This window comes from Phyllobates terribilis, unplaced genomic scaffold (assembly GCF_046119375.1).
Source record: "Phyllobates terribilis strain yellow unplaced genomic scaffold, ASM4611937v1 Scaffold_5__5_contigs__length_657084704, whole genome shotgun sequence".
Classification (NCBI taxonomy): Eukaryota; Metazoa; Chordata; class Amphibia; order Anura; family Dendrobatidae; genus Phyllobates; species Phyllobates terribilis.
The window spans coordinates 174,013,398-174,027,614 of NW_027362765.1; the positions used below are offsets into that span (position 1 = coordinate 174,013,398).

General features: G+C 47.9%; 2 protein-coding genes across 2 annotated transcripts in view; one reads left to right on the plus strand and one right to left on the minus strand.

The window, feature by feature from the left end:
* Positions 1-14,217, minus strand: part of MRPL10 (mitochondrial ribosomal protein L10) — a 76,507-nt gene that overhangs the window by 17,426 nt on the left and 44,864 nt on the right. The gene's annotated exons all lie outside the window — the stretch shown is intronic.
* The window catches only part of TBX21 (T-box transcription factor 21), a 37,396-nt gene continuing 35,652 nt past the window's right edge, over positions 12,474-14,217 (plus strand). The window contains exon 1 of the mRNA XM_073683479.1: positions 12,474-13,511. Within this exon, the coding sequence (XP_073539580.1) occupies positions 12,889-13,511 (623 nt within the window). The 5' untranslated portion in view covers positions 12,474-12,888. The remainder of the gene's footprint in view (positions 13,512-14,217) is intronic.

Below are 14,217 nucleotides of genomic sequence, written 5' to 3' on the forward strand. Positions count from 1 at the left end.
GTGAGGGGGAACGGCGTCTCTGCCCGGCAGGAGGCAGAGACGCCGATGCTACATCAACTACCTTTTCCCATAGATCCGTTGACAATTCTTTTGCTTTCCTCATGACTCACAATCCAGAAACGTCAGTGGGTGGATGAAAGATGCAAGAGTTTGTCTGGATCCCAGAAACTCACTCAGCTTTTATGCACACACATTGATTATAAGCAAACAGGTCACAGGTGAGGATGTAACCTTTAGTAGCTATTCAAACCAATTTGTGTCAAATTCTGTGCATGTTATCAGGCCAAAATCACCAGGGTATGTGAACTTTTGATCAGGGTCATTTGGATGTTTTTGGTTGTCATTAAGATTTAAAAAGAGAAAACACAGTAGTTTGACAATAAATGGCTTCAGCCAACCAATGTGTGGAGAAAAAGTTTTTTTGTTATCATTCATATTCTCTGAAACAAGGCCAAGAAAGGAAAAATTCTGCCGGGGTATGTAAACTTTTGAGCACAACTGTATATAATATATAATCTATATAAATAAAAATGAACGGTGCATTCGAATACACGCATATTTTTATATACCTACTATATTTTTATATACCAGCTGTTAGATGTAAAAGCAACACACGCTATACCCCAACAAAAGGTATTGTATACCCACAAGCATTGTGAAATTAAATATTTTAGAAAAGTGCGCTTTCTCTTTTATTTCTTTTCCATTTAACCAGACTCAGCCACAGCAACGCGTGGCCAGGTACAGCTAGTATTATATATATATATATACATATATTTTGTGGTAAAGAGACTTGATCGGCTCTCCAGAGGCAGACACAGGACACACGGTTCGGGTTAACTTCCTTCTGGTTTATTGTGTGGCATAAAATCCAGCAGCGTCCCATAAAAATAAACAGGCCCTCTCGGAGTTAACGGGAAAACAAAAGATAAAGTATAACAAAGTCCATTACCAAGCGAGGCTTTGCCCGCTCCAGGTAGCACAGTGAAGTCTCACCAACACCAGTCCTCCGGTGTTGAACTCTGGCTTTCGCTATTCTTTCCTGCATCTGTGCGACATGTTCAATGATGCTCCGGTGTGGCGTAACCTCAGCTTCCCAGGTTTCCTGGGAATATATGGACAAGTTCCCTAGCTATGCATTTGCTCGATGAGTTCCTTAGTGGTACCGCTTCTGGATACCGGGTCGCATAGTCTATGATCACCAGGATGTATTGGTGGCCTTGGGATGATCTTACAAAGGGCCCTACTAGGTCCATAACAATCCTCTCAAAGGGGACCTCTATGACCAGTAGTGGAACTAATGGACTACGGAAGTGGAAAGAGGGAGCGGTTATTTGGCAGGTGGGGCAGGACCTACAATAGTTCAGAATTTTTTGGCAACACCCTGGCCAATAAAACCTTCTTAATATCCTCTCCTGAGTTTTCTCGACCCCTAGGTGTCCTCCCAGAACATGTGAATGGGCTATATCTAGTACCCTCCGTCTGTATGGCCCTGGCACTAGCAGCTATTCCACTATCTCACCGCCCCTTAATTTGGCCACCCGACAACTCCCCCTGAATTGCAAAGTGGGGGAACCTGGTGTCGGCCCCCGGCTCTTGGGCAACCCCATTACATACAGTAACCTGGTCAAACGCCCCCTTTAAGGATAGGTCCCGAACTTGAGCAGTCCCAAAATTCTCTCCGGACACATCTAACTCAGTAAGGTCGGCCTCATCGCCGTCAAGGACGCACAGTGGGAACTCATCCACTTGAGACTTCGTAGGAGGTTCTTCTCCAGGGACCTGGCTTTTGCCCCCGCTACTTAGTCCGGTTCCGTTTCCCCACCAAGTCCCAAAACAAAGAAAAATCACGGCCCAATATGACGGGATGTATCAGGTCCTTAACCACCCTGACCTCGTGGGACTGGGCACCACAGTCTGTTCTCACTGTCACTGTGGCCACGGAGTAGTCCCTGCCGTCCCCATGGATGCACATAACACCCACAGTCTTGGAAGGGACCAACTGGTGGGGAAGGGTAGCTCTGATTAAGGTCACCAGACTCCCAGAATCTAACAGTCCAAGCACCTTTACTCCGTTAATATACACGGCACATGCCTGCGGCCCTTCGACAGTCCACACTGCAGGCTGGATACACATAATAGGAACACCGTCAGCCTAGGCTGCAGTCCATGGGCTCAGGGGACATATGACACCGGGTGGCTATGTGTCCAGGGTTGTGACACCGCCAACAGACTATATCCTTAACATCAGTCCTTGCGGCACCTTCAGTGGAAGTGGGACGTCCCCCAGTTGTGGCTCTGAACCCCTTCCGTGGTGAACCCGCCCCCTTTTGGGTATTCCAGTATGGGGAGGTGACTATGTCAAGTTTCCCTAGGGATTTTTCGACCACTTGGTACCTGTCTATCAGACACACAAAGTCATCTGCGTTCTGGGGATCACTCTGGGCAACTCAGGTCTGCACCGGCCTGGGTAGGGAATGGATGAACGTGTCCATCACCACACGCTCAACCATCTGGGCAGGAGAGAAAGTCTCTGGCTGCAGCCATTTCAGGAATAGATGTAACAAGTCAAACATCTGTGACCTTGGAGGTTTGTCGCCAGTATACGCCCAGCGGTGGACCCTTTGCGCTCTGACAGACATAGTCACTCCTGAGCGTGCCAAAATTTTGGTTTTTAATTTGGTGTATTCCTTTGCGTCCTGTAAAGTTAGATCGTAATAGGCCTTCTGCGGCTCCCCTGTCAAATATGGTGCCAGGACCTCCACCCACTGCTCCAGAGGCAATCTCTCCCGTTCCGACACCCTCTTAAAAACAGTCAGGAACGCCTTAAAGTCATCCCCGGGGTCATCTTTTGCAATACTATTCTTACCGTCTTCCTGATGTACGAGTCATCACCTGGACTTGGGGGTGGGGCGGTTGTCCTGCCACAGATCTCCCCTGCTAGGAGCTCCATCTGTTAGGAGTTTGTCTCCTGCTGCTGCTCTCGTTGCTGCTGTAGCTGCTCTCGTTGCTGCTGTAGCTGCTCTCGGTGCTGCTGCTGCATGCTCTGCTGGCTCTGCTGCATGCTCTGTTAGCTCTGCAGATGCTGCTGCTGTATGCTCTGCTGGCTTTGCACCAGGTGCTTAATTAGCTCTTCCATGCTGCTGGACGTCTCCTGACTGCCTTCACCCAGGACATCCACCGTTCACTATTGCAGGTCCACGTGTTCCTGGAATCTTGCCAGCAAACTCACATCAACTGTGGTAAAGCGACTTGCTCGGCTCTCCAGAGGCAGACACAGGACACACGGTTCGGGCTAACTTCCTAATGGTTTATTTTGTGGCATAAACTCCAGCAGCGTCCCATAAAAATAAACAGGCCCTCTCGGGGTTAACGGGAAAACAAAAGATAAGGTATAACAGAGTCCATTAGCAAGCGAGGCTTTGCCCGCTCCAGGTAGCACAGTGAAGTCTCACCAACACCAGTTCTCCGGTGTTGCTCTCTGGCTTCACCAAACACAGCCTGGAGACTTCACTCTCCAAACCACACACTACAGACAAAAAACAGTGACTGAGCATTTAAACTTGCTCAGCCACACCCTGAGGGGAGGTAGTGTGAATGGCTTCCCATCCTCTATGCCATTCACATAAAACACACCCTTTAAATGAGTTAACCCCCAGCATATAACATGCTGGCAGAAAGTTTGTAGGTTTCAGTTCACACAGGCTAGCAGCCGGAGTGACACATACCTCCCCTTGTATATAACACCAGTGACTCTGTCACAATATATATATTTTTTGGTACTCACTCGGCTGCGGTTGAGGTAGGCACAGAAGAGTTTTTAGTGAAATCCAGGCAGGTTTATTAAAACAGCATAAACCACTCAGGAAGCAAAACAAAACAAGCACAGCCTTTTCCGGCACAAAGTGGAAACACAAATTAAAATGTGTTGCAGTTTCGTCCGCTCAGGTTAGAGTCCAGTACTTAGGTCCTAACACAGACCAACATTCTGAAGATCCACACATCTCCAGACACAGACAGAAACTGAGACACTCGGTCTCTATTTTATACACACGCCCTGGGGTGGGGATATGTGAGCAGCCAATCCCCCCCAACTCTTATGATTGCTTGTAAAAAACGGCCCTGATACGCCCTATTAACTCTCTCAGCACTGTGTGTGCTGGAGCATGCTTTCCCGGTTTTACATCACCAAAGCTATCAACCTGGGTGATACATATCTCCCCTCAAGGACCTGACCGGTGGCCATCTTACATACCCCCCCTCTGCCCAAAGCTGGGGGCTTGGCACCATCTGCTAACAAACAGTGAGAACCTTCCGTTAACAAACAGTGAACCCTTGACAATGGGTCAGCATTGCCATGCAGTTTCCGAGGCCTATGTTCTACATGGAAACTAAAGTCCTGAAGGGCTAGGAACCACCTGGCCACTCGAACATTGTTCCCCTAGTAGTTCACACTCATCCACCTTAGTGAGGCATGGTATGATACCAGCCTAAACTTTCTGCCTAAGAGGTAGTACCTTAAAGTGTCCAACGCCCACTTGATGGCCAAACATTGCTTCTCCACTATGGAGTAATTTTTCTCACAGGATGTCAGCTTCCGGCTTAAGTACATTATGGGATGCTCTTCCCCGTTCGCCTCTTGTGATATGACAGCACCCAGTCCGACATCTGATGCTTCCGTGTGGACCACAAACTCCTTTGAAAAATCTGGTGCCACCAGCACTAGTTGTGTATACAGAGCCTGCTTTAGTTCCTGGAAAGCAGTCTCAGCTCCTTGAGACCACTTAGCCATAGCCGATTTTGTCCCTTTAAGGAGGTCTGTCAAAGGGGCGGCTATCATGGCGAAGTTAGGAATGAACCGGTGGTAGTAGCCCACGATGCCCAGGAACGCTCTGACCTGCTTTTTGAGAGAGGTTGTGGCCAACCCTAGATCGTGTCAATTTTATTTATTTGGGGCTTTATCACGTCTCTGCCTACGACATAGCCCAAATATCTGGCCTCCTCCATGCCCATGGCACATTTCTTCGGTTGATGGAAAACTCCGAATTCCGTAGAGCATCGAATATCGCCTGGACTTTGCTCAGTTCGCTGCCCCAGTCCTGGCTGTAGATCATGATACCATCCAGGTAGGCTGCTGCATACTTCCTGTGGGGAGCTAGGATCCGGTCCATGGCTCTCTGGAAGGTAGCTGGTGCTCCTTGCAACCCAAAAGGCATTCGGGTGTATTGGAAACACCCATGTGGCGTTGAAAAGGCTGTCTTCTCCTTGGCCTCTTGGGACATAGGGATCTGCAAATACACAATTTGTGAGGTCAAGGGTGGTGATGTACGTGGTCGGCCCTAGCCTCTCAATTAGTTTGTCTACCCTGGGCATTGGGTACGAATCAAACTTAGAGATCTCATTCAGTTTCCTATAGTCATTGCAGAATCGCCATTCGCCATTCTCCATCTGGTTTCGGCACTAAGAATATGGGACTGGACCAGCCACTCTTGGACTCTTCAATGAGCCCCAGATTCCACATGCGCTTCACCTCCTTCGAGATTACCTCTCGGAGGGATTCAGGAATCCGATATGGCTTCATATTCACTCGGACATGAGGCTCCGTAAGTACCTCATGTTCTATGACCTGAGCACAGCCCGGTAGATCCGAGAATAGGTACTTGTTCTGCTGTAGCAACTCCCGGCATTGTTGCTTCTGGGCACGTGACAGTGACTCTGTCACCTTGACTTCCTTCACGTTGATTTCAGTCTTTGCTATCAAACACGGAGCTTCCACAGGCTCCCTGTCTCGCCACGGCTTAATGAGGTTGACGTGGTACACCTGGCAGGGATTCCTTCTCCCTGGTTGGTGGACCCTATAGTTGACGTCACCAACCATTTCAACCACTTCATAGGGGCCCTGCCACTTGGCCAGGAACTTGTGCTCCACCGTAGGTACCAGCACTAGTACCCGATCCCCAGGGTTGAAGTGTCTCACCCTCGCTGATGTATTGTACACTCTCAACTGTGCCTCTTGTGCTTTGAGGAGGTGTTCTTTCACAATGGGCATCACCTCTGCAATCCTCTCTTGCATCTGGGCCACATGTTCGATTACACTCTTGTAGGGTGTAGACTCCGCCTCCCAGGTCTCCTTTGCCACATCCAGGAGTCCGCGGGGGTGTTGGACATTCAACAGCTCAGACAGGGATAACCCTGCGGGACTTCTTTAATGGAAAACAGAAGGTACAGCAGTAGACAATCCCAGTCCCGGCTGTCTTTCTCTACAACCTTCTTTAACATGGCCTTCAGGGTTTTATTAAACCTCTCTACCAAGCCATCGGTTTGGGGGCGGTAGACTGAGGTCCCGAGTTGTGCGATTAGCAGGGTTTTGCACAACACTCTCATCACCCGTGACATAAATGGGGTCCCTTGGTCCGTGAGGATCTCCTTAGGCAACCCCGTTCTAGAGAAGATGTGGACCAACTCCCAGGCTATACATTTGGCAGAGGCGTTACATAGTGACACGGCCTCTGGATACAGCGTACCATAGTCCAATACCACCAGGATATACTGATGTCCTCTGGCGGACTTGACTAGGGGTTCCGCTAGATCCATGGCTATGCGTTCAAATGGCACCTCAATGATTGGCAACGGCACTAAGGGGCTACGTAAGTGGGCCACCGGGGAGGTAAGCTGGCAGGTGGGACATGACCTACAAAAATTTACAACTTCTCGGTGACAACCGGGCCAATAGAACTTCTGGAGGACCCTTTCCTGGGTTTTCTTTACCCCCAGATGACCACCTAACACATGTGTAGGGGCCATATCTAACACCCAGCACCTGTACGGCCCTGGCACCAGTAACTGCTCTATTACCTCCCCTCTGAGCTTGGTGACCAGTTATTGTAACTCCCTATTTACGGCAAAGTGCAGATATCGGGTGTCAGTGACATTATCAAACGCCCCTTTTAGAGTCAAGTCTCTGAGCTGGGTGGTTCCAAAGTTCCCCCCGGACACCTCCAGCTCAGGGATGTTGGCCTCCGGGGATGCTGCCTCATCCTCATTCGCAACAAGCACACACAAAGGAAACCCGTCGATGGTGGCCTGTTGTCATGCACAGTGTGGGAAAGACTTAGTGCAACACAAAGGGAAGAGGGAAAGGGAGCCCAGACTCTAGGGAAAGGGGGGGAAGTGGAGACCTCGTAGGTTGATCTAGCATCACCCTGTCTCTCCTAACGTCCCTGTATTGGCTCTTCACCAATCGCCGCACGCGTACCTCGCCCTATCTTTCCCTGGCGTTTGGCTCAGGCTAGGGAAGGGAGGAGATGAGCACTAGTCGATCTCCACTAAACACTATAGACAAAGTACTGCTCTTGCTAAAGCCTTCAAAGGTAGTAATGAATATAGCCGGCACCTCCCTCTAGAACACACCAGGTATTTATACACCCAGGCTAGGGAGTTAATTAGCCAGAGGGAGGTAGCCTCTGGGTCCTAGAGACAGCCTCTAAGAAGATGTCTGTAATGCCAAACGTAGAGATCTCCGGCAACCAACTGTAGGATGACTGTCTGTCACTTCTGACACACCTGTGACAGTACCCCCCCCTCTACGAAGTGGCCTCCAGACACTCAGGACCAGGTTTTTCAGGATAAGAGGTGTGGAATGAGCGAACCAATCTGGGAGCGTTCACCACTGCCGCTAAAATCCACATCCTCTCCTCTGTACCATAGACTTTCCAGTGCACCAAGTATTGTAGAGAACGACGTTGGAGACGAGAATCTACAATCTTCAAAATCTGGAACTCCAGATTCCCATCAACCATTACTGGGGGCGGTGGTAGAGGCGAGGGCTCAAGAGGTTCCACATACTTCTTGAGTAAGGACCTATGAAACATATTGAGGACATTAAGGGCCTGAGGAAGTTCAAGACGAAACGCTGCTGGGCTAATGACGGCGGTTATTTTATAGGGACCAATAAACCTAGGTCCCAGCTTCCAAGAAGGAACTTTCAATCTTATATTCCTGGAAGACAACCACACAAAGTCATTCACATTCAGGTCCGGACCTGGCAAGCGGCTTCTGTCAGCCATTTGTTTATACCTGTCTCCTATGATCTTTAAATTATTCAGCACACCCTGCCATACCGAGGAGAGCGACGAAGCCTACCATTCCTCCTCAGGAACTCCTGAAGCTCCTCCCCCACTAAAGGTACCAAACTGTGGGTGATAACCGTATGCACCGAGAACGGTGTCCTGCCAGTGGATTCTTGATGACGATTATTATTGGCAAATTCTGCTAGCAGTAGGTAGGATGCCCAATCCTCCTGATTTTCGAAGACGAAACACCTGAGGTAGGTCTCCAAATTCTGATTGACACACTCGATCTGTCCATTCGACTGAGGGTGGAAGGCAGAGGAAAAGGACAGGTGCACCCCCAGTCGAGAACAGAATGCCTTCCAGAACTTGGAAACAAACTGTGTCCCCCGATCTGACACCACATCGGAGGGAACCCCCTGAAGCTTCACGATCTCATTTATGAACACCTAAGTGTCTTGGCATTTGGAAGTGCAGGCAATGCAACAAAATGAACCATTTTACTTAACCTATCTACTACCACCAAAACCACCATTTTTCTTGCAGAAACCGGTAGGTCAGTAAAAAATCCATGGACAAGTGTGTCCATGGCCTACTAGGGATAGGTAGAGGAAGAAGAGTACCAGACGGATGGGTATGCGAAACCTTAGAACGCAAGCAAATACTACAAGCAGCTATGTGTTCAATTACATCCCGATGCAACCCCAGCCACCAAAAACGACGAGAGAGGAGGTCCGCAGTTGCCTTACCACCTGGATACCCAGCAAGCACAGAGTTATGATGTTCCTTAATTACTTTGCAGCGCAGATCAGATGGTACAAATAACCTTCCTGAAGGGCAGGAGGCAGGGGCATCCCCCTGAGCCTCCATCACCTCACCCTCCAGTTTAGGAAACAGTACCGAAATGACTACCCCCTTCTGTAATATCGGGGCAGGGTTCTCATGGTCATCACCACCAGGGAAGCTCCGGGACAAAGCATCAGCCTTGATATTTTTGACCCCTGGACGAAAAGTGACAACAAAATTGAACCTAGTAAAAAACAGGCACCATCTGGCTTGCCTAGGGTTGAGACGTTTAGCTGACTGGAGATATGACAGGTTCTTATGGTCATATCCCCAGTCATATCTATCTTATGGTCAAGGTGTGGGAAAGACTTAGTGCAACACGAAGGGAAGATGGAAAGGGGGGGGAGTGGAGACCTCCTAGGTTGATCTAGCGTCACCCTGTCTCCCCTAACGTCCCTGTATTGGCTCTTCACCAATCGCCGCACGCGTACCTCGCCCTATCTTTCCCTGGCGTTTGGCTCACATTAGGGAAGGGAAGAGATGAGCACTAGTCAATCTCCACTAAACACTATAGACAACAAGGAAGGACAAATAGGGGGAAATAGCTTAGCTTTAGACGACTCCAGACAAATGCGCATGAGTCCTCAAGCTCCAGAGAGGACAAAGTACTGCTTTTGCTAAAGCCTTCACAGGTAGTAATGAATATCATCGGCACCTCCCTCTAGAACACACCAGGTATTTATACACCCAGGCCAGGGAGTTAAGTAGCCAGAGGGAGGTAGTCGCTGGGTCCTAGAGACAGCCTCTAAGAAGATGTCTGTAATGCCAAAAGTAGATATCTCCTGCAACCAACTACAGGGCGACTGTTTGTCACTTCTGATTCACCCGTGACACCTGTGACGAGGTTTCTTCTGGAGCGACCTGGTTGTTGTCCGGACAACCTGGCTTCCTCCCTTTCTCCCATAAGTCCCAAAACAATGCAAAGTCCCACCCTATTATAATAGGGTGCAACAGGTCCTTGACTACGCCTACCTCATGGGCCTCGATGCCTCAGTTTGTGTCTATGACCACTCGGACCACAGGGTAGTTCTTAGTGTCCCCATGGATACAACGGACGCCGACCTTTTTTCCCGGAACCAGCCAATGAGGAACTGCGGACCGCACTAGGGTTACCAAACTTCCCGAGTCTAACAGAGCAGTCACTTGTACTCCATTCGCCGATACGGAGCATGCCTGCGGTCCCTCGTCTGGTTGAGGAACAGCACTGCAGGCAGGATATGCAAAGTACGAACAGCGCCGTCCTGTGCTGCAGTCCATTGACTCGTTGGTCATGGGGCAACGGGCGGCTATGTGACCCGGGGTATGACATCTCCAACATACTACATTATTGGGCGGGACCTTTGGCAGCAACTCAGACCCCTCCTGGGCTCTAGGACGCCCCCCAGATGTGGCTCTAGTTCCCCTCTTTTGAGTGTCCGCCCCCTTTTGGGAACCCCAGTGTGGAGATGATACGACCCCTGGCTTCCCCAAGGCATTCTCTACCGCCTGGGACCTTTTCACCAACCCCACCAGGTCATCGGCATTATGAGGATCCCCCTGGGCAACCCAGGATTGCACCAACCTCAGAAGGGAGAGTATAACCCTGTCCATGACGACCCTCTCCACCATCTGTGCTAGGGAGGAAGATTCAGGTTGCAACCATTTTTGGACCAGGTGTAGGAGGTCGAACATTTGGGACCGGGGAGGTTTGTCACTGCAATAGGCCCAGTGGTGCACCTGTTGCGCCCTGACAGTCAGAGTCACTCCCAAACACGCCGAGATTTCCGTTTTTCGTTTGGCGTACTCCTTTGCGTCCTGCAAGGCCAAGTCATAATAGGCATTCTGTGGCTCACCTGTCAAATATGGCGTCAAAACCTCCACCCACTGCTCCGGAGGCAATTTCTCCCGCTCTGCCACCCTCTCAAAGACCATCAGGAACGCCTCAACGTCATCACCCGGGGTCATCTTTTGCAATGCTCTTCTTACCGTCTTCCTTGCGTGAGAGTCATCACCTGGAGTTGGGGGTGGGGTGGTTGCCCTGCCATGGATCACCTCGGCTAGGAGCTCCATCTGCTGCTTGTGCTGAAGTTGTTGCATCTGCTGTTGCCACTGCTGCTGCTGTTGCCGCTGCTGCTGCTGCTGCTGTTGAAGGTTAGCCTGCACCAGTTGCTTTATCAGCATCTCCATGCTGCAAGACGTCCCTTGCTGGCTGGCGGCCTTCACTTGGGCTTCGTGCCCATGCTTCTAGCACCAATTGTAGTGCTAGAAATCCAGGCGGATTTATTAAATCAGCATAAACCGCTCAGAAAGCAAAACAAACACAGCCTTTTCCGGCACAAAGTGGAAACACAAAGTAAAATGTCCATACATTGCAGCCTCGTCCGCTCAGGTTAGAGTCCAGTCCTTAGGTCCTAACAGAGCTATATTCTGGAAATCCACACATCTCCAGACACAGAAAGAAACTGAGACACGCGGTCTCTATTTTATACACACGCCCTGGGGTGGGAATATGTGAGCAGCCAATCCCCCCCAACTCTTATGATTGCTCGTAAAAACCAGCCCTGATATGCCCTATTAACCCTCTCAGCACTATGTGTGCTGGAGCATGCTTTCCCGGTTTTACATCACCGAAGCTATCTACCTGGGTGATACATATCTCCCCTTAAGGACCTTACCGGCAGTCATCTTACAATATATATATATATATATATATATATATATATATATATATATATATATATATATTCCTTGTTATATGTTTAGATATATTTCTATACAGATAGATAGATATCTCTCTATACACACACATGGAATAATTGTATAAATTTTCAATATGGGTATATATTTATATACTGACCCTGTACATCTCCTTCTGTCTCTGCTCATATTACCGGCAGATTCCCAGAGCTGCCGGTAATCTGAGGAGTTACTTCCTGCACATGTTGCAGAACACGCAGCACACTGCATCACAAACACACTCACTTCAAAATAAATATGCTCACCGCACAAAATGCCGTCCAGCAAAAACACATGTTCAGAGACACAGACACAAATGACCCTATATAATTACAGTACCCAGCCAAGTGTCACCTAGAGGCTACAATATAGAGTATAATGAAAGTATGACACGGTCACATTGCCACTTCATAGATCACTTTAAAAAGCAGTCTTGTCTTAAATAAGTAATATCACCAGTAAATAGCAGTCATTAAGTTGTCATCTTCATGTTCTTCTGCATTCTGTTTTTTTGTTGCTTTTTTTTTACGCTTAATCTCCCATAAAGGTTGTCATTAAGCTTTACTCTAAAGTTTTTAACAAATTGACCAAAGTTTTTCTTTGTTTTCACAATTGTGAGAATTTGGGTTGGTTAGCACTTTTTGTGGTTTGTGCGTAAAGATGAAATGATTTACCCAAAATGTGTCTGTTTGCGTTTTTATGTGCAGTATACGATGTATATGACTTTAAGGCACAGCCACTTCACAGGTCACACTGTAGGCAGCATAAGGGGGTGACATTAACCAATCAGTGACGATTAGTCAATACTCCTATGAGTAAAAGCTTCATTTCTAAGTCACAGAGAGGCACAGACACAGGAAACTGATGAGAAGCAGTGACTGAGAAGGGTGACTGACAGATTAAGACATTTCCAAGAGAAGTGACTATGCAGTGTGATGAGTGCGGACGACTAGTGACAGGTACATGGTGGGAAGCTCAGCCAGGCTAACCATCTAGGAGGGCTGCAAAAAAAAAAAAAAATTGGGATCATCAACACTTCCAGGGATAGAATAATGTGTAAAAGTTAAAGGGACTGAGTGGCAATTGCTAAAGTGCGGGTGAGATAGTGACAAATTCATTTTTTTGGAGGTGGAGTTGGCACCACACACAGATACAACACACACGTGACCCCTGTGTGATATCCACCTGGTGTGACACTGACACCGAAGGAGTAGCTCTGAGATAGTTCCATGGGTGCAGTGGAGCATTACGTGTCAGAATGCATAGAGAACCTCGGATGCACAGCATGTCAGCAGAGCACCCAATGCAGAGCACACCAGAGCTGCAGAGCACTTTGAAGATGCCAAATATGATGCGGATGCAGAGCATAGGACTACAGAGCCTAACAGGTATTCAGAGCAAGACAGAAATGCAGAGCCCAGTGGACATGCGAACTGTAGAGGAGATACAAAGCGGAACAAGGATTCCGAGTGGGACAGATGTGCAGAGCACAATGAGGAAAAAAGTGGGGATCCAAAGTGAAAAACTGACATTGACAACTGAAGAGCTGCACAATTTGCCAACAGCGCAGCAGAATAAATACGAGCCGTCTAGTTCCAAAGATGAAAACTTACCGCCCAGTTACCCCTACCCTCATGGTGCCCGCCACCTACCCCACACCAACTGTTCCTATAGTCAGGAATATGAGGTGGAAGATGCTGAAAGTTATGCTCAAGCTGATGAACATTTATCATACTCCTTACCCCTCCCACAGGCCTTTACTCGCACTCCAAGCCCGGGGTGTCAAAAATTAGAAAAGGTGCAGGTAAACCTAGCGAACTACACCTTATGGGACAAATTTCACAAGCACCAGACAGAGATGATCATCACAAAGCAGGGCAGGTAAGTAATAGTTTGCTTTTTGTCTTATATTTGTGATTCAAAAGAAACAACACATACAATTTGCAGACCTTGGTAATACTAGTACAAAATAGATCAGATTAAATTATGTGATATTATATATATAAAACATTAAATTAGTAAATTACCCTTTTCACATACTGGCAAAAAAAAAAAAAATTGAGCGATGATTATCATTAGCATCTAAAATTCTCAACGCACAGACACAACAATGACAACGGATATAAAAACACGTTCACAAATTTGTCAAAAACACTTAGACACGAAGTACAAGAATGACAAAGAAGTGAAAGACTCAGCTTACTCAATGTTATATTGCTTCAATGTCTGGTTAATGCCCTTCAAGCCGTTTGGTTTGGCATGTTTCAACATTACTGCATAATATTTCTTTGTCAGTACTGTTCATATTCTAGACTACAAAATGTTTTAATACTGCTGGTTTGTTTAGTTAGCTAGATGATAGGTAGACCGATAGACAGATAGATAGACTGACATTGAGATAAATGAAAAAGCTAAAACGTGGCAGCACTCTATAGCAAAATCCATGAAAAAAAAAACGGTGTATTTATTGGCCCATGTGAACAGGTGGCAATATTTTGGCTCAAGATCAAGTGAGTCTTTGTCAAGGTAGATCAGGGATGCACAATCTTATTTGGAACAAAGGCCAGATTGTCATACTGAACCAATC